Here is a 21,139-nt window from a genome sequence, read left to right as displayed (position 1 = left end):
GTAGAAATCAGGACTCTCCCAGAAGTAGGAAGGAGACCGCCAGTGAGCATCCCAGTATTTGAGCCACTGCTTTCCCAGTAGCTGACCCAGGGTTCTTATGCCTTTCTCTAACCCAGGGCTCCCTCCAACCACCCACCCCGCAATGGAGCTACAGTTCAAAGAATATCCTGATTCTTCGAGGGGAAATCGCAGTCCAATTTTCTAGCTCACAGCAGGTCTTCATTTGAGGCCCCATTGACTCAATTTGTTCTCTGGTGATTAAAAGTGCCATGAAATGAAATTATTTAATATCTCAAGCTGTAGATATGTTCTCTTCCTGAAGAGAGGGAGGGAAGCACAATGGTTAGTACAATTATTAGGAAATAGCAAGCATTGTCATTCTGTGTATTCCGTACATCCAACATCTAAGACGACACCCTTCGTTTCATCTCCTGATCCCTTGATAGCAGGAAACCCCCAAGGTGATCTGCACTTAAGAGTTCCTAGTTGTTTAACCTGCAAATATATTACCTGCCATGGTTTTCCAGGGACCCCTGTCTTATAGCATTTAGTCCACAGGGGCTGACATTTTTCTTCTCCCTTCCCTCCATCTCTTTTCCAGCCCGATTAAATACGTAGCCCAAGGGAAAGAGTGGAACCTCTGGATTAGCACCCTCCGGCCCAGGGCGTGTTCTTTGCGCGTGACTCAGCCTGTGATTTACAGCTGCTCTAATCGCTAGGGCTGTCTGCGGGGCGAGGTGGGTGGAAGGTAATGCCTGCCCCACCTCGCAGGAATTACAGAGCGGTGTGCTTCCCGGTGGGACTGTTATGTGTGCTCTCTCACCGGCTGACTCATGGGTGAAGTTTACAGGTGGGGCCTCCTGCCGCAGACAGCCTGCCGTACCTGAGTCAGGCAGGCCTGGGCACCGAGCAGGAAGGGCAGGTATAAGAGGAAGAGGCAGAGGTTTGTGCGCAGCCAGCAGGACACCTAGGGACCAGGATGCCCCCAGCAGTGAGGTGGTCCACGGGATGGCTTTGGATCTTTGGGGCAGCCCTGGGGCAGTGTCTGGGATACGATTCACAGCAGCAAAGGGTAGTGTTTCTTCAGCCTCCCGGTCAAAGCCATCTGCAAGCAAGTTATTCGGAGTTTAAACCCAGCCAGGTAACGTCCCTTTTGAATTTTGGTTTGGGATGGGGAAGCGTTCCCAGCTTTGTGACATTTTAAGTTAGGGTGATGACAGAGTAATGGGTGGTCTAGGGGAGGGGCGGCTGGCCTCCCCATCCCGTTGACTGGCAGGGTTTATTACGGTGCCTGACAGATTGCTCTTCTGAGCTGTTCACCACAAACCCCATAAACATCAGCCCACCTGGGAATGCTGAGAGAGCTAAGAATTTAAATGCTTGTGCGCTGTTAATCTGCTATGAAACTTTGTGCCCTTTTGAGAGTATCCCAAGCCTCAGGACAAAAGAGTCTAATGCCTGTAGGCTTCCAAATTCTGCTTGGAAGAAAAATTACCCATAAATTAAATTATGAGAATCAGTGAAATCCGTGTTATAAAAAAGTGATGAGATCAAGTTTGTATAATACCTAACAGACATGCTTTAATTTGCCAGGCATTAAACACTCATAAATTCTGCTCTCTCTTTCCTTAAACTCCCTGGATGTTATATGTGTACTCAAAGAGAGATCCTCTGGCTGCTGAAATAACCCTTGGAAACCTGATAGGAACTAATTTTCTCATTTGTTCTATGAAAGTTTATTGGAAAAGTTAGCCTGAAAAATTATCACTTAAAAAATGGTTAGTTGCAAAACTCCTTTACTGAAATAATATATTAGGATGCATTCATTTTCATTTGGAGTAAATCTTCAATGCAATCTGAATGCTTGAACTGAATTTTTTGTAAAATGTGGAGTTTGAGTGCTTTATAGAGGTAAGGAAATGGCTGTAGTTCAGTAACTGACAAATGTTCTGAGAGTCACATGACACCTAAGTCTTGCTTTCTCTGTTTCTAACCAAAAGGAAATTAAGATGGGTGATTTAACTTTAATCAGGATAGACTGTCCTTCCCCCAAAGCATGTTTAATTAAGACTTCCATCGGGCATGTTGTCATAAATGAACCAGATATATTGATTTATTTGGGTAATTTGTTCCTTAGCAAACATGATTATTTTATAAGCATGAAATGTGATATATGGTGCTAATTATAAGGTACTTGCCACTTATTAGTAGAAATTATTTGTTCATAGATGTGATTACGCCATCATTGGCTGACTTTCCCTCAAACATCTCTTTGTCGTGCTTTCAGCTAAAGAACATTCCTTTCATACTTTGATTCTCTTTTAGACAAGCCTATTCATATAACACATAAAGTAATCTAATTTTTTGCAATGTGTTCTTTTGCCTAAACATGGTTTCTAATAGCTTAAGGGAAAAATATATTGGAAGTTAGAGTTGTGCTATTGTGTATGATTTGTAGTCATTGGTGATTCTGGAGGAAACTTCTGGCAGCAACTGGAATAGTCCACTCTGGGGAGCATATGAGGCTTCCTTCTCCAGCCTTATCACGTTGGCTTCTTTCTCCCCTCTTGACCAGGTAGAGGCATTTATGGCCATGGATGAACGAGAATAAACAGTTCAGTTCAAGGTCTCCCTTCACTGTAGTTTCAGAGTCTTACAGACATATGTGTTGTTTGAAGAGGATTAGATAAAAGATGGTCTTTTATCTTGAAATGTTAATTTTTCCTGATGCTTTAAAGATAAGGCATAGAGGAGACAGGTGAAAGAAACTAAAGACAGCATCTGATTTTAGTCAGTGCACTGATTTGCTCTGCCAGAATAAGGAAAGTATCCATAATTCTCTTTAAAGACAGAAATCTAAATAATGTTTAATGGCTAGCGAAAGAATAGTTGCTTTTTTTTTTTATTGGGGGGCATTCTTAACTAGAATCCTTTCTTAAAAAATATCAGTTCATTCAAAGAAACCCATCATTATTTTCATCCATATGAAAAATACTAACGTGTTACACTGGAAAGAGACAATATACTGGAGATAGAAATAATGAAAGTAATATTGAACAAGAGAAGAAGACCACACCTGAGGAGAAGATTCCATGAAGCTGGGTCTTTGTGTGTTCAGTCAGAACCAACATCCCTGCAAAGTTCTGTATGAAAATGAAAGCCATGCCTCCCCTGGGCTCCCTGTTGCCCATAGACTGGTGAGTGGCAGTGAAATGATTCCACCAGTTCTGCCATATTGTGTAGATCCCAATGAGGACTCCTATACCCCGTTCCCACACTGCTTCCTCCACCAGCCCAAACCGAGGTTTGGAGAGGGAGTACCTATCCAAACAGAACTTGAGGGGATTTGCTTAGAGATCCTCCCCCACTAAGGACTGAGGTCCTGATCCTCTTTGTTCCTTCATCATTCCATCCCTCCACTCACCCTCTAAACAGTTGGGGTAAGGGGGAGAGGAACCCACGTCCACCCTCCACACTTCCCCTTTCTCTGAATTCCCCACCTCACGTCTCCCACTCGGGCACAAACACACATTCTCTCCTTGCCATGGGAAAAACATAGAACCTGACAAAAAAAAGCAAGTGGACCTGGCTAGTGTTTAAAAGTAGAAATCCACACACAGACTAAAGGAAAGAAGATAAAAAAGTAAATGCTTGATAGAATTGTCACGTGCTTTGGGTAATCATTTTCTTTCTTTGTATTGACTAAACCTTTTGTTTGAAAAATAGGGTTGTAGCCCCGGATACTATCGAGATAACAAAGGCTTATATACTGGACGGTGTGTTCCCTGCAGTTGCAATGGACATTCACATCGATGCCAGGATGGCTCAGGAATATGTATTGTGAGTAAACTGATGCTCTGACGCTACCAGCAGGCAATCTGTGTCTCCCCATTCCCCACTGCTAGGCTCTGGGACACCAAATGTCACATCCCCTGCCAGACCCTAAATAGAGCTTGCTATGTAAATATAGAAGGCTCCAGTGTGATTAGGATGAATTATTTTACACTCCACTTTTTCTTCCATTTTAACATGTGCCCTCAGAGAACTCCTGTCTGAACAACTGAATTACACATTAGCTTCTAAATCTCTGCTTCATTAAATGGTTTTAATGGGTGGATTCTGGGACTTAACTCTTGCTGGAATATTACAAATCAGAGCCACTGCTTTGGGCCCTAATTTTGTTGGGGTAGCAGGAGGTTGCAGGAGGGGAGCCTTGTTGCTCTCAGATGAGCAGGAGCTCAAGAAAGTAATCGGGTAGAAGGAGATGCTATGAAAGGTTTAAGGCTCACACTCAGTCAAACACAAACCCTCCACAGCTGCCAAGACAAAGCTGATCTATGTGGGAAGACAGCTGAGGGGAGTCCTTGCTGTCCGTGGCTCGTCCACCAGCAAACAATCTTCTTTTGCAATATTTTAGAAAATTCTCCCAGAGAAAATTAGATTCTCAGGAAATTTTCCTTTTGCGTAATGAAGCAGAATGGTTTTTATTCTGCTGCCTTTCTCCCTTTCATCAGAGGTCCTCTCCCTGGCAGCCAGGGTGTCCCCACTGAGAAGGAGAATGGGCAGTTCCAAGGAAAAGAGAGAGCGTCGGTACCCCCAGAATACAAAGACCCAACTCATGGGGTGCTGTTTGGAAATACATTCTTCTGGCACAGATTCCCTTTGCATTGTGTAATGCAACCAGAGTGTGTTTCAATTATTTGAGTTCCTACACTGTATTCAGCCGGTTCAGCATGTCCCAGGGAGCTGCTTCCTCTGCAAGATGGGACAGGCCAGGACAGGAAATTGCTGTAAAGAACTCGATAGAATATTCTGTAAGATTTTAACCTTCTAAGTTCAAAAAGAATAAAAGACATTGGGAAATACTGTTTTACAGCTCCTAAGTATTCTTATACAATAGACCAGGTTTGATACTGTCTGCTGTGTGTAACACAGGTAGTTGCTTTAATGAAAAATAAATATTTATCTTGTCATTGAGCCATTGCTAGATGTGGAGTCCACTTTATCAAAGGAGTGAAGAACAAAGTGGGTTTTCTCTGCAGTCCATTCACCCAGTGAAATGATCAATAGTGAGTCATAATTCATGTTTTCATCAAATGGGAAGATTTTCTTTTCCATTTCCTTTCTTTGTAGCTCTGTCTTCACTTGTCCCTAATGGCTGTGTGGCTTCTAGAAAGGATTCATTCAGGAAACACTTCCTGAGCATTTGCTCTCGTGGGAGGGACAGCCAAGTGCAGGGGGTAAAACCATCGGGCGTGATGGCTACTCCTATAAGGCTTGCCGTCTAGTGGGGAATGCGCATGCGCACACACAGTGGCACGGAGCCCGTGTTTGCAGTCACTTAACCGCTCAATGGCAGGCACTGAGAGCCAGCACTGCTCTCAAATGTGACCATTTCATGGGAGTTAAGGAGGCAGCCCTCATTCTCAGAGAACAGTAATGGGGAAACCAAGTACCTTTCACCATCAAACAGGCTGATTCCTCTGCAAATCAGCCTCGACCTCTCAAGACCCAAAGTCAATTTTTAAAATCTGGACCTTCACGCATGTGCAAATCTCCATGTCGTTTCAAGAAAGCAGCGCGACTCCTTGCTGGGAAAGCAGAGTGTGTCCAGTTGAGAGGCAGGAGTAGCAGGTGATGTGTTGTGTGGGTGCTGTGGGCAGACGGACCTGCGACGGACCCATCTCTCCGCTCAGGCCCCTGCCCCTCCCTCTTCTTGCCCACTCTCTCTGCATTTCCCTCCTTTCCCCCATCCCCTTGCCTTCTACTGTCTCAGTCACCCCTCATCTTCCTCTCTGTTCCCATGGCCCTTCCCCTTTCTCTTCTTCTGATCTCCTTTCTTCCGTTTTCCTTCATTTCATTCCCTGCCACTTGAGTCCACCTTCCCCCCTACTCCCAGAATGATTTATCTGAAACTCACAGCTGACTCAGGGCTCCCTTGAGGCTCATGGCCAGTTGTCCACAACTCTTTGGTGTGGCCTCAGGGCCCCCTTGATCCGGGCTGCTGCCTCTCCAGCTGCATTCCACCTGCCTTGGCAGTTCACCCCCCAGAATACCAATTGCTTCACACTGCCCAGACACACTGCACTGCTCCTACAGGACAGTTCCCTGTACTCAGAATGCCCTTCCCTCACTTCTCCACCCAGCTCGTTCCTCTCCTTCTATCCTCCATGCAGGAGGCACCAGCACTGAAGCTCCTTCCCTGAAGCTCCTCTTGCCCTTACGGGATACTGACACACCTTTGTCATTGTATTTTCCACATTATATCGAAGTTGTCTATTCACATATTTGGTATATTCTATCTACCCCCGAGTGAGGGTGCCAATCCATCTTTGCATCCCTAATACGTAGCATAGTTGAGCTTACAGTAAATGCCCAACAGATGTTTGGTGTCAGATGGTGCTAGGAGAGCATGTGCTGTGGGAATGGATGTGGATTCATTCATTCATTCCTTCACTCATTCATTTATTCACAGTAAAACAAGGAAATTTGATAGGCAGATGCCTCCATTTGCAGGACTGATGAAGAAGCTTCTAGGGTAGGTGCTCTCAACTGAGGGTGATGGGTATTTCAGACATTCTTATGGGATTTTATCAAGCAACACAGGTTTTGACCACCGCTTCACAGTCCTCTCTCCTCATTCCTGTGGAGGACCAGTGTTCAGAGTCTTTTCACTAGGAAACAGATGGCCTCACTGCAATTCTTGTTTTTCCCATGTTTACAGCTCAGAACTAAGTAGATATAGAACTAAAATATCTCTCTTCAGGTATGTTCTTTTTTAACATTGTCGTTTGGAGTTGAAAAAGAAAGGAAACTAAAGTGGAAAGGTAAATAATTACTTCAAAAGAATGGATGTTTTCTGAGGGACTCAGGCATCAGAGCAAAGTGAAGGTGAAGCGTGCTACCAGCACCCTCCCCTGACACCCCGGGACCCTCTGTGGATCCTGCAGACCACAGTGTGGATTTGTTCCCAGTGTCCAGACCTACAGGGGAAACCCACACAGCAGTGGCATTTGGGGAAGGAGGGAAGGATTCGGGGCTGGGCGGAGCTTCCTAGTGATGCTCAAATGTCAATCTGTGAGCAGCATCCTACTTGAAAGACCCACCTAGTTTTTTGAAATATTTACTAAACACTTGTGTGTATAGCACGATTTTACATCCAGAAAAAAAATGAAAAGATATTTTAACATCTTAGTGGCTTGTGTAATTCTTAGTTACTCAAAGGTTGGTGAAGGATGGATCTGTTTAAGCTGAACAAACTGATGACATTCATGACTGAGGGACAGTCTTTCCCGTTGGAGCACTGCCACACCCACTTAGGACATATATGTGTATTATTTTTCCCAATCTGGGTTCAGGTATTATTTAAAAACTTACATCCATTAAAGGTTCCTACTCCAGCACTACCTCTGCATACAGAGGTAACATGTATAGGCAAATTTTTAAAATTATACTTATTCCAGGCTGTGTAATTAACACAAAGTATCTCTGAATTATCGAATGCCCACAGTAAGGGGAGTTTTCCCAGCTCTTTTTGTGCATTTAGATCTTCCTTCTAGAGGAAAGCCAAGAAAGGTTATACTGGGCTAAAAATTCCACAAAATAAACCAATTCAACACAATTCACTTAGCTTTGTCTCAACAGACTGCTCAGTTGCAAAGTTGTATGATCTCAACACTTTATGAAGAATGACTTTCATTAGACACTGACTTTGACATGAAAATAGTTGTTTTTACATAAACTCTGTCGACGAAAATAATCCATAACTAATCTGCAAATGAAAATTTGGGTGAGTTTATTCTGAGCTGAAATCTAAGGACCATGGCCCGGGGCCTTTCTTCCCAAAGGAAGAAAGGGCACCAAAGAAATGAGGTATACAGAGTGGTTATATACCCCCAAAGAGGGTGCTTTACATATGATTGAAATGTCCCTCCCACAATAGTCACAAGATTGCCTTGTCAGCACAGAGCTTGATGGACACAGCAGGTAGTGGGTCTGCTATCTTGGTGGGCATAGCAGGAGGCAAGTCTATTATCTCGAGCTGGGTGGTCACAGGTGAGCGTAGCAATCAGTTTCTAGCCTAAGGAAAGATGCTTAATCCTTAAGGAGACGCCAACGTTGGGAGGGGGAGGGAAGTTGGACCTTTACCTCAAGGGCCTTTTGCTCTTGCCATAGGGAATCTCTAAAGCAGATATACAATGCATGCTCAACGGCCTCGGTCAGGCCCTTTTGGAAAGACAAGGTCAGGCCGAATTAGGTTTATACCAAATGGCTTCCTCATATTCTCCAGTATATCCTATTGCTTGCCATTTTTATTTGTCAACACAAAGCTTAGATGAAATTAATGTCTTGCTTCTTCAAGACATTGGAATTGAATACTTTCTTCAGATATGATGCAACTTTTTATTATTGTAACAAATGCCATGTTTTAAAAACTTATTTCAGTTTTATTGCTCTTTGCTCTATCTTTGTTGAGTGAGGTAAAATCAAGTTAATTTTCATAGAAGCAATTCCAAGGGGAAGAGGGGAAGGGACTGCATTTGCTGAGGCCCTATTATACTTTTTAAAATCCTCCCAGCAACCTTGGAAAGTAGGTATGATTCTAACTGTACATTTTAAGAAAATTAGAATTGTATGTAAATCATACATCAATAAAATTGATTTATAAAAAACACTGAGGCTCAGAGAGGTGAAAGAACTTGCCCAAGATTCCACAGCTACAAAAGGCTCTGAACCCAGCTCGTCTCTCTCCATCTCATCACACCTCTCAATGGTGAGCACCAGTGGCTGATAGAAGGGCACTTACACCTCATTTTTAACACCGACAATGATTGGATAGGCAGGAAAAATATTCAGCAAGTTGAACTGATATCACCATACAGAGTCAGAGGACTTGAGTTATAAGTATGTGACTCATCACAATTAATCATCAATTAAGATGATAATGATCTTAATAAGTATAATTGGCTGCTGTTAATTATACTGTTCCTCTGTCTCAAGAACTGCCAGCATAACACTGCTGGGAACCACTGTGAGCGCTGCAAGGAGGGTCACTATAGGAACTCCGTCCAGGGATCCTGTATGGTCTGCCCGTGTCCTCATTCAAACAGGTACTGTGGAAGCTTGAAGATAATCTATTGAGATAGGAAGTAGTTTGGTGATTGCCTAGGGCTAGGGTGGGGAGTGGGAGGAAAATGGGAAGTAACTGCTAAAGGGTATGGGATTTCTTTTTGGGGTGATGAAAATGTTCTAAAATTGTTTGTGGTAATGGTTGTACAACTCTGTGAATATAGTAAAAGCCATTGAATTGTACACTTGAAATGGGTGAATTGTATAATATCTGAACTTTATCTCAATAAAGCAGTAATATTAAAAGAGAAGAATAACAAAAAATATAAAACGGAAAAAGCAGTCTTTCCAAGTTGTATGCTTCTGAGTTTTTCCTTTTCCTCTTTCCTTTTGCTATTCATTTAGTGACTAAACAATTAGTTATTGAGCATCCATTACAGGGCTAGGAGTTGGTCTTCTCTAGATGCTGAGGAAACTGCAGTAAAGAAAACTGGCAAAGATTCCGATGTCATGAGGCTTGACCTGGAGAATGTCTGTGGGGGGAGTTGTCACACTCAATAAAGACATGAACAGATAAATAAGACATATAATTTCACGTAGAGATGGGCTATGTGATTGATAAAAGGGTTATGCAATTGATAGTGAGTAGATTCTTTAGAGAGGGTGACAGGAGGGCTTTCTGAAGTTGTCGGGCAGGGACCAAGGAATGATGAGATGGAGTAAGCCATGACAATATCTTAGTGATGGGAGTCCAAGGCAAGGAAAAAACAGGAGAGAAAGCCCCTGTAGTGATGTGTTCGTGGACAGTAATATAGAGGAGGAAGACTTTTCCTCCACCTAAGTTGGGTTCATCTGGCCGGAGAACGAATTAAATTTCACAGGAGACAGAATAGCAAGAGAAAATTAAACAAAGCTTTATGAGGACCAAGGCCCGGGGCCTTTCTTCCCAAAGGAAGAAAGGGCACCAAAGAAGTGGGGTGCACAGAGCAGTTATATACCCCCAAACAGGATATTTCACATATGATTGAAATGTCCCTCCCACAGTAGTCACAAGATTGCCTTGTCAGCACAGTGCTTGATGGACACAGCAGGTAGTGGGTCTGCTATCTTGGTGGGCATAGCAGGAGTCAAGTCTATTGTCTCGAGCTGGGTGGTCACAGGTGAGCGCAGCAATCAGTTCCTAGCCTAAGGAAAAATGCTTAATCCTTAAAGAAATGCCAACGTTGGGAGGGGGAGGGAAGTCAGTTACAGGAGGTTACCAGAAACAGGAATAAGATTATTATGCAGATTTAAGTCCTTGCCTTTGGCATTGATTAAGAGTTTCTAGAGACAAGGTCATCTCCCCTTCTTCCTGGTAGAGAGAGGGAGATATCTTTACAATGTAAATGTCTCTTACAAAGGGTAAGTAAGTTCTACTTTTCAGTTGCTTTCCTGTCTGGAAAGAAACCAGCCTCAAATAATCCTCATGCCAAAGAGACATATTTTGGGGTGGCCATTTCCAGGTCCCCACAGTAACAAGGCAAGATTGGCTGGAGTTCGGTGTGGGAGGGAGGGCCAGGAGATGAGGTTGGTGTGGCAGCCAGAGTTCAGATCCTGTAGGACCCTGCATGCTGTGTTAAGGCGCTTGCACTTTATCCTCAGTGTAATGGAAGCCATGGGACAGTTCTGAGCCACAGAGTCATGTGATCTGAGTTGTCATTCAGACTCTAGTATGGCCAACAGATTATGTAGGTAGAAAGCTACCATTTTCTTTTCATGGTAATCCATGCTCTGTTGGGGCTTGGCAACTTGTCATATTCTGGCTCATCAGGACATGTTCACTGTAGGTCCAAGCAAAATATAACAAGTTACTAAGTAAAGCAAGAGTTGGTTTGAAAATCAGGAAGATACTGATAAAATATCAGTAGTGCACAGGCTCTGGAACAAGTGTGGACCCCAAGGCTGATTGATATTAGCTGAGTATCATAGAAAGTGGCCAAGTCTGAAAATTACCAAAGTCACTAGCCCAAATGTGGCTTTTCTGGAGATGCGTATTTGAAATGTTCACCCAGCTTTGCCATCTGTGTATTTGATACTCCTTAAAGCTGCCCAGTCCTGTGACTTTATTTGTAAAGGGATCTGTCACTTGACACCAGCCCAGACTTGTTCAAACAGAAGCTGGGGAGAGTAGAAAGCGGTGAGATTTCCACGGGGTGCTTCGGAAAAGCTTTACATCTTTGGTTGCAAAGCGTATTGTTATCAAGGTCAGCTTCCAGCTTCTATGCAGGTGAAGTAACACAGTTCCTCAGATTTATCAATAAAACCCTATTTTTATCTGATTCTCCTTCCAGCCATATTAATACTGCTGACAAACTTGGAACTATCCCTTTAGAGTGTAACTTTGTATCCATGTAATAAGCCACGAGAAGATTCCCAAATAAGAATTCTCTTATCAGTGTAGGGGAGGAAGACATTTCCTCTATCCAAAGTGGGTTCATCTCGCCAGAGAACGAATTAAATTCACATGAGACAGAATAGCAAGAGAAAATTAAACAAAACTTTATGAGGAACCATGGCCCGGGACCTTTCTTCCCGAAGGAAGAAAGGGCACCGAAGAAGTGGGGTGCACAGAGCAGTTATATACCCCCAAACAGGATACTTCACATATGATTGAAATGTCCCTCCCACAATAGTCACAAGATTGCCTTGTCAGTACAGTGCTTGATGGACATAGCAGATAGTGGGTCTGCTGTCTCGGTGGGCGGAGCAGGAGGCAAGTCTATTGTCGTGAGCTGGGTGATCACAGGTGAGCGCAGCAATCAGTTCCTAGCCTAAGGAAAGATGCTTAATCCTTAAAGAAATGCCAACGTTGGGAGGGGGAGGGAAGTCAGTTACAGGAGGTTACCAGAAACAGGAATAAGATTATTATGCAGATTTAAGTCCTTGCCTTTGGTATTGATTGAGAGTTTCTAGAGACAAGGTCATCTCCCCTTCTTGGTACAGAGAGGGAGATATCTTTACAGATGGAGAGTTCCTTTACAATGTAAATGTCTCTTACAAATGGTAAGTAAATTCTACTTTTCAGTTTCTATCCTGTCTGCAAAGTTACTAGCCTCAAATAATCATCATGCCAAAGAGACATATCTTGGGGTGACCATTTCCAGGTCCCCACACCAGCAAAGGATAAATGGAGTTACTTTCCCTCAGATTTCCATGTGTAATGTTCAATGCACAGACGTAGACATTTCACAAGGCAACAGGGAATTTTCATGATCTTGTCTATTAAAAAAAAAAATTTAAAGCTTCTCAAATATACACCAGTTTAGAACTAAAAGAAAAGGAATCAAAATTCCACAACTTGATTTGAAAAGTGTAAAAATCATCATTGGTTATGCCAACAGAAATACCTAGGCATCAAGCATGCTCTGTGCCTCAGTTCCTTCTGAAGTTGCTTGCTTGGACCCTCCACCACCTTTTCTTCCCAGAAAGCCATGCACCCGATAGAAAAGAACTAGAATAATCGAGGAGAAAATTTTTTTAAAGAATCAGAACTCTCTGTTCTTTTTTCTGCCTGGGCTTGTTTTATTCCTTCCTTGTTATTCCTGGAAAAATGCTGTTGTAATCATCTCTTCCAAAGTGAGCTACTTCGCTCTGACGTAAGGGAAGGAATGTTTTCTCCAAGCCAAAAATAAAACAGAATAAGTGTCTCCAGTGTGTCTTCACCAAAATTTGCCCAATGTCAGCTGAAATAATTCATCATTAGCTCTACAAATCTCAATAGGCAAAATTTTCTTCACACAAAAAGTAGCCAGACCCTTGGTCTCTGTTTTCACTTAATGCAAGTCAGTTCTCTGTGGCCAAAAATAACGAAAATAAAGCCTATCGATTTATGTTCTTACTGGGGCTTTTTTCTGTCTTCCTTCAAGTTTTGCCACCGGCTGTGTTGTGACTGGGGGAAACGTGAAGTGTTCCTGCAAACCTGGATACACAGGAACACAGTGCGAAAGGTAGGTGCGGCCCCTCCCCCTTCCTGATCCTCCCCCCCCCCGCCCCGCCCCGCCCCGCCCCGCCCCGCCCCCTCCCCGCCCCTCTCCCCCCGGCCCCCCGCCCCTCCCCCGTGGCTCCCCTTCCCATCCCCTCATCCAGCAGGTGGGGGTGGGCTCTGTGGGCAGGTTGCTGCAGGCACTGGGTTGTGGGTGGCGCTCAGCAGGGTTGTAGCTCAGTGCTAGGAGCTGGGCGTTTGTTTTCGCTGAGGCTAGAAAAAGGTTTCCTGGGAAAAACACAAAACGGCTCACTTGATAAATCATTAACTTCCTTCTCTTTCTTGTTTTGAACGTGTTTCAGAAATTTGAGAATGAGGTCCGGTATGTCATAGCTGTATACACTCCCCTACACACACCCCTATATACCCCTTCTCCCAACACACCCCTACCCCTCGTGTGAACTCATCCCTACATACTCCAACCCACATGTATACACAGCTCTACCTCCCCCCAGCCCACACACGTCCCTACTTGCTGTGTGTACAACTCTACATAAGCCTACATACACACAAACATCCGCAGCCCTAGATATTCATAGACACGCACACACACACCTCTCTCTTTATCCCCACACGATCTTATGAACACTTGCAGGATAGTCTGTGTCTTATTAATTTCTGACTCCCTAGTGCCCAGCATGGTACTGTTCATATAATACATATTCAGTCATGTTTATGAAACAAAAGAATAAATGTTGCAAAATGGAAAGTATATACTTAATTATAAAGGGCCACAGAGCCAAGCTTTAGTATTTTCATGAACAAATTTTCGTGATTAGCTACTATGCATAGGGCACTGCCCAGTATTATGAAGACTGTAAAAGGTACTTACAATCTAGCTAGGGAGATAACACACGTCTATTTGGGAAAGTAACCGTATAACAAATGAATCATATGGACACCATATTTTTAAATTTAAAATAACTTTATCATAAAGTCAATACATATTTATTATAAAAATGATGTAACACAGGTGAGCAAAGAACCAACAAGGCCCACCACACCCCTAAATAGCCCTATATGCTCACATACGCTCACTACAGGCCTATTCATAATCATTTTACCTGCAGAAAACCACTGTCAAAAACTTGTATATTCTTTTTTTAATTTCTTTTTTATTGAGGGCACATTGGTTTATAACATTATATAAATTGTAGGTGTACATCATTATATTTCAACTTCTGTATGTGCTACATCCTGTTCACCATCTAAAGTCTGGTTTCCATCCATCACCGTACAAATGTCCCCCTTTGCCCCTTTCACCCTCCTCCACCCTGCTTCCCCCTGGTAACCACCAAGCTGTTCTCTGTGTCTATGTGTTTGTTGTTGTTGTTTTTATCTTCCACATATGAGTGAAATCATATATGGTGTTTGGCTTTCTCCCTCTGACTTTTTTAGGTAGCATAATACCCTCAAGGTCCATCCACGTTGTTGCAAATGGCAAGATTTCATCTTTCTTTATGGCTGAATAGTATTCTATTGTATATATATATATATATACACACCACATCTTCTTTATCCATTCATCCATCAATGGGCACTTAGGTTCTTTCCAAGTCTCAGCTGTTGTGAATAATGCTACAATGATCACAGGGGTATGTGTTACTTTTTCAAATTGTTGTTTTCATGTTCTTTGGATAAATACCCAGAAGTGTAATAGCTGGATTATATGGTAATTCTATTTTTAATTTTTTGAGGAATTTCCATACTATTTTCTATACTGGCTGCCCCAGTTTACGTTTCCACCAGCAGTGTATGAGGGTTCCCTTTTCTCCTCATCCTCTCCAACACTTGTTCCTTTTTGTCTTTTTAATAGTTGGCATTCTGATAGGGATGAGGTGATATTTCATTGTAGTTTTGATTTGCATTTTCCTAATAACTACTGATGTTGAATATCTTTTCATGTGCCTGTTGGCCATCTGTATATCTTCTTTGGAAAAATGTCTGTTCAGATCCCCTACCCATTTTTTAATCGGGTTGTTTGGTTTTTTGTTGTATGAGTTCTTTGTATATTTTGGATATTGACCCCTTATCGGATATATGATTTGCAAATATGTTCTCCCAGTTGTTAGGTTGTCTTTTCGTTTTGTTGATAGTTTCCTTCACTGTGCAGAGGATTTTTAGTTTGATATAGTCCCAATTGTTTATTTTGTTTGTTTCCCTTGCCTAAGGAGACATATCCAAAAAGATACTGCTAAGACCAATGTCAAAGAGCATACTGCCTATGTTTTCTTCAAGGACTTTTATGCTTTCAGATCTTGTGTTCAAGTCTTTAATGCATTTTGAGTCTGTTTTTGTATATGGTATAAGATAATGGTCTACTTTCATTCTTTTGCGTGTGTCTGTCCAGTTTTCCCAGCACCATTTATTGAAGAGACTTTCCTTTCTCCTTTGTATGTTCTCGGCTCCTTTGTCAAAAATTAGCTGTCCATAAATGTATGCATTTATTTCTGGGCTCTCAATTCTGTTAAATTGATCTCGGTGTGTTTTTCTGCCAGTACCATGCTACTTTGATGATTATAGCTTTGTAGTATACTTTGAAATCGGGGAGTGTGATACCTCCAGCTTTGTTCTTTTTTCTCAGGATTGCTTTGGCTGTTTGGGGTCTTTTGTTGTTCCATATAAATGATTCTTTGTTGTATTTCCATGAAAAATGTTGGGATTTTGATAGGGATTGCATTGACTCTCTAGATTGCTTTAGGTAATATGGACATTTTAACTATGTTAATTCTTCCAAATCACAAACATGGAATATCTTTCCATTTCTTTGTGTCTTCTTTGATTTCTTTCAACAATGTCTTACAGTTTTCAGTGTACAGGTCTTTCACCTCCTTGGTTAAATTGATTCCTAGGCATTTTATTTTTTTTGTTGCAATTGTAAATAGGATTGTATTCTTGATTTCTCTTTCTGCTAGTTCATTGTTAGTGTATAGACACACAATTGAATTTTCTATGTTGATTTTCTACCCTGAAACTTTACTGTATTCATTTATTATTTTTAATAGTTTTTTGGTGGATTTTCTAGGGTTTTCTACATATACAATCATGTCATCTGCAAATAGTGACAGTTTTTCTTCTTCCTGTCCAATTTGGATCCCTTTTATTTGTTTTTCTTGCCTAATTGCTCTGACTAAAACTTCCAATGCTACATTGAATAAGAGTGGCAAGGGGTTGGCCCCATGGCCTAGTGGTTAAGTTTGGCACACTCTGCTTCTGTGGACCAGGTTCAGTTCCCAGGAGCCTCCATACACCACTCAGTGGTGGCCATGCTGTGGCAGTGACCCACATACAAAATAAAATAGAGGAAGATTGGCACAGATGTTAGCTCAGGGTGAATATTCCACAAGCAAAAAGAGTAGGATTGGCACAGATGTTAGCTCAGGGTGAATCTTCTACAAGCAAAAAGAGGACGATTGGCACAGATGTTAGCTCAAAGTGAATCTTCCTCAGCAAAAAAAAAAAAAAAGAGTGATGAGAGTGGGTGTCCTTGTCTTGTTCCTGTTCTGCTTTCAGTTTTTCTCCATTGAGTATGATGTTAGCTGTGGGTTTGTCATATACAGCCTTTATTTTGTTGAGGTACTTTCCTTCTATACCCATTTTATTGAGAGTTTTTGTCATAAATGAATGCTGACTCTTGTCAAATGCTTTTTCTACATCTACTAAGATGATGATCATGTGATTTTTTTATTTTTCATTTTGTTAGCGTGGTGTATCACATTGATTGATTTGCAAATGTTGAACCATCCTTGCATCCCTGAAGTAAATCCCACTTGATTGTGGTGTGTGATTCTTTTATGTATTGTTGTATTTGATTTGCTAATATTTTTGTTGAGGATTTTTGCATCTATGTTCATCAGCAATATAGGCCTGTAGTTTTCTTGTTTGGTGTTGTCCTTGTCTGGTTTTAGTATCAGCATAATGTTGGCCTCCTTAATTTTTTGGAAGAGTTTGAGAAAGATAGGTATTAAATCTTTTTTAAATATTTGGTAGAGTACACCAGAGGTTTGTGGGGCACTGCCTCTGCTGTTGCCTGTTACCTTGTGGCTGCAGGCACCACTCCAGTTGGGATGTTGGAGTCCTGTGTGCACCTCTGCTGCTGCTACCAGGCTCTGAGTAGCTGCTGGGGGCCTGAGATCACAGAGCTTCACCTCCACTGCTGCTCCACTCCCCGTGGCCACAGGTGCTGCCACAGCTGGCTGGCCAGAGTTGTACACACACCTCCACTGCTGCCCACCGAGTTCTCTGGGGCTAAGGGCAGCTGGCTCAGACACCACAGTGGGGGGTCCAGGGTCCTGGGCTCTGCCTTGTTTCGCCTCCTCTGTGTGCTCCAATCCACTCCTCACCTCATACGTACTGATATGTGGCTCTCTCCAGTGTCCTGGTGAGACACTGTAATGTAACCTTTGTTGGGTTATGGATGTTTTACTTGCTGTAGATTGAAGGGGAGAGACAAAGGGATCCTGTCATGCTGCCATGTTGATATCTCCAAGTTGTTGTATATTCTTATAGATCATTTCTATGTGCACAGACTTTTTCTTAAAAACAAAAGTAGATTGCTGTTTTACGTTCTGTTTTGACTTGTTTTCTCATCTAATAGTATGTTAGTGGTATCTTTCGGTGTCCATAAGTATTCTTTGATAACGTCATGTCAGGACCCAGAAGTTCCACTGAAGTTCCATAATCCCTTACTATTGGTCTTTGAGATAGGTTTACATTTTCCATTCAAAGTGGCATTAAAAGTAAATCCTTTTAGCTAAATATTTCTGTACATAAATCCTCAAGATGTAAGTATAGAAGTGGATCCCTTGGGTCAAAGCATAAGTAAATTTTAGAGAGTTTTGATATGTTTTGCAAAATTGCCCTCCAGAAAAGTTGTATCATTTACATTCCTACTAGCAGCAAAAGAACCACTGCCTGCCACCAGTGGATACTAAAAATGATCAATTTTTAAAATATTTGCCAATTTGATAGGGGAACATTGTATGTCATTTTAATTTACATTTCTTTGTTTAATAATCAGATTGGATTTTTTTTTTCTTGTGCTTATTGACCATTTGTAAATTTTAGTTTTTGAATTGCTTTCCAAGTCTTTTACACATTGTTTTCTAGTGGAATGTTCTTTTATATTTTCATTGATTTGTACAAATTCTTTTAGAGGAAATTAACCCTTCATACTATATGTTGCAAATATTCTTCTTGGTTTTCTTTTTTTGTATGTTTTTTGGTTTAGTTTTAGTCGATCCTACATATGCAACAGTTAAGTTTTACTATATTTGTATCTATTTTGTCCTTTAGGGTTTCAGCCATTAGTGTCATGCTTAGAGGTTATGTAAATGCCTATGTATATTTTCTTTTAGGATTTTTATGGCTTTATTTATTACATTCAAATCTTCCTGTTGGTGAAATTTGGAATCTATGTTTCTGGAGGTGTTGCATCTCGTATGGCAAGATGGATTTAGGGTCAGCATGTACGGCAAAGATTGACCAGAGTTCAGATAACCTTAACTATCTCAGTATCCCATCTCTCAATAATCCAGGGGCCAGGTTGCATGAAATACACATAATATTTGGTTATACCCCAGAACCACACTCAGTAGGGTAAGATGTTCACACAGGAGAGGCACAAGGAAACTAGACCAACGGGGGGAATAGCAGATTCACATCCCTCGTGTCGTGCTCACTGCAGGATGTGTGCTCATTGAGTGAATGGGGACGACGCTCCAGATGTGTTTTCCTCTCTTATCTCATGCTCTCTTGCTCTCCTGCTCTTTCTTTGACAGGTACGTTTAGTTGAATTCACTGAAGCTAAATGTGTATATACAAAATTTCTATATAATCTTGGATTTGTTTCTATATTTTTAGTTGGTTGTTGTGGCCATTATCAATTCCGTATCATTCCTGAAAGTATAAAATATCCTCGAATATTTGGTCGAGCAAGGCTCCCGTCATAACCCTTATTTAAAGTTTTTCTTTGATCATTCCAGCATATTATTTTTATGGATAAACTTTAGAAGAGTTTAACCCAATTTCAAAAAAAGAGAAAATTAATTCAACTGGATTTCATAATAAAGCAGGGCCACTCTAGACTCGGATTATTTGAAACATTTTATGGACAAGGTGGGACTTAGGTATGTCGAAGGGATGCCTAGAACCCAGTGGAGCTGGAAGGTGGAAGTGGAAGGTGGCTCAGGTCAGGAAAGTAATTCAAGAAAGCCCAAGGGCCTGGAGGATACCTGCCCTGCATGGAAGGGAGGACCGCGTAATGATGGGGAACTCCGAGCCTCAGCTAAGGCTCTGGGCACTGACCTGTGGTAAAAAGGAGCAATTCAAGGTTCTGTTTCCCATTTCAGCAAGAGGAACATTGCCCACACTTGCCTCACATCTATTGTTCATTCTTTCTTTCAATGACAGATGTATGGAGAGCCTCATATATGCCTGGCACCATGCTAAGCATTTGAAACACGTCATCAACCAGAGCACAGACCGCCCTCAAGGGTTTTGCAGTCTAGTAGGGGACAGACATACAAAGGAGCTGTTAAACTAGTGAGAGAAAACATCACTGGGCTAAGTCAGGCCATAGTTGGAGGGACATCCAACCAGCCTTGAAGGGTGAGGGACGGAAAGGGCAGCTCTACTGAGACAGAAAGGCTGAGTGGAGTGGCGAGCAGAGATTGCAAAGGTCTTCCAGCTCTATGATTTAAAAGCTGTGGGCCTCCCACCCGGGAGAGGCATCCTAATTTAATCCTCCTCAGAGTCCTTCATAAACAATGAAGTGGAAGACAGCAACAGGCTAGATGAGACATCCATTGGCAGGCTGCTGATTTGAAAAGAGAAATACTTAATTAACAGTCCTCTCTGCTTATGTTTGTTAGACTTGATGTCAGAAGAAAGCAAGCTATTGTTTCTTAAATTTTTTTTTAAAAAACTTGTTCACAAGTAAATGGCATTTTAATGTCAAAATTTTTCATTTGTTAAGCAGTTATTGAGCACCCACTCTGTGCCCGGCCGCCAGGCGTCATTCCCGGCACTGGTTGTTAACTATGCAATGATAAATACAAGGACAATGTAGAGGGAAAAGTGAGAATAGATGCGAGAGGTAGCTGGGCAGAGCAGGGAGCAGCCAAGCTTGGGGAGTGAGTAAGACAGGCTTCTCAGCGCACAGCGTGCTCTGGGGCACGTTTTCCACCCAGAGCCACAGATGACAAACGTGTTCTCTCTGTTTGTTGCAGCGAGGTTACTATGAAATCAGAAAGTTTGACTTTAGTCCATTGTGTTTAGCCACTACCATGAAATAAGAATGAGAGAACCAGTTATTTCCTGTAATTGGTAACTACTTCTGTGCAGGAGTAAGGAAGAAGCAAATCAAATTTCCTGAATATTTATGTAATTTTAATATGTTTTGTCATTGTGTATCATTTGCTTGGAAAGTTTAGATGTGCATGAGACATCAAAAAATAAAGTATTTTAAACCTAGATCTTTTATGTAACATGGTTTATTAGGTAGAATACAGGGCTGGTCACCTAAAGTAAAGCCATGTTATTAGTATATTACCAACCTGCTTGGTAGACTTAGATAAGCCACCTCAGCTTAGTTACCATCTTGATAATTAGGCAATGCATGGGTTTTCTGCTTCCCATCTACTTTCTGAAATGTCGTAATTACAAATGATACAAATTATACATACATACAATATACATATGAATATGTCATCATGTCTTAAAATGGTAGCTATCTTTTATTCTATTATGTGCAGGCATTGTATTAGATTCTTTACTACCTTATCTTTTATATCATATCCATCAACCAAAATAGGTATTGTTAGCACAATTATATATTCATTTATTCATTTGGCATACATTTATCTGGCACCTAATATGGGCCCAGGCACTGTCCCACTTGCTAGGGATATATCAGTAAGGAGACAGCCAAAAAATTCATGCCCTCATGGAGCTTACGTGTTCATGGGAGGAAAAGACGAAGAAACAGAAGCTTGAGGGGATGGGGATAACAGCCCAAGATTACATAGTATGTGGTGGAAGCAGGGACCC

General features: G+C 41.8%; 1 protein-coding gene across 4 annotated transcripts in view; it reads left to right on the top strand.

Annotated features, from left to right (window-relative positions):
• The window catches only part of LAMA3 (laminin subunit alpha 3), a 255,342-nt gene that overhangs the window by 177,094 nt on the left and 57,109 nt on the right, over positions 1-21,139 (top strand). For 2 of the 4 annotated variants that reach the window (XM_044774483.2, XM_070513304.1), the window contains 3 exons: positions 3,727-3,840; positions 9,001-9,110; positions 12,975-13,055. In XM_044774483.2, the coding sequence (XP_044630418.2) occupies positions 3,727-3,840; positions 9,001-9,110; positions 12,975-13,055 (305 nt within the window). Of the gene's footprint in view, positions 1-116; positions 529-776; positions 1,142-3,726; positions 3,841-9,000; positions 9,111-12,974; positions 13,056-21,139 lie in introns of those variants that run through there. The other 2 variants (XM_044774484.2, XM_044774485.2) reach the window with 2 other exon arrangements.

Source organism: Equus asinus, chromosome 7 (assembly GCF_041296235.1).
Source record: "Equus asinus isolate D_3611 breed Donkey chromosome 7, EquAss-T2T_v2, whole genome shotgun sequence".
NCBI classification, from domain to species: Eukaryota; Metazoa; Chordata; class Mammalia; order Perissodactyla; family Equidae; genus Equus; species Equus asinus.
Note: the sequence above shows the minus strand (reverse complement) of the source record. Positions and strands in the feature narration are given on the sequence as shown.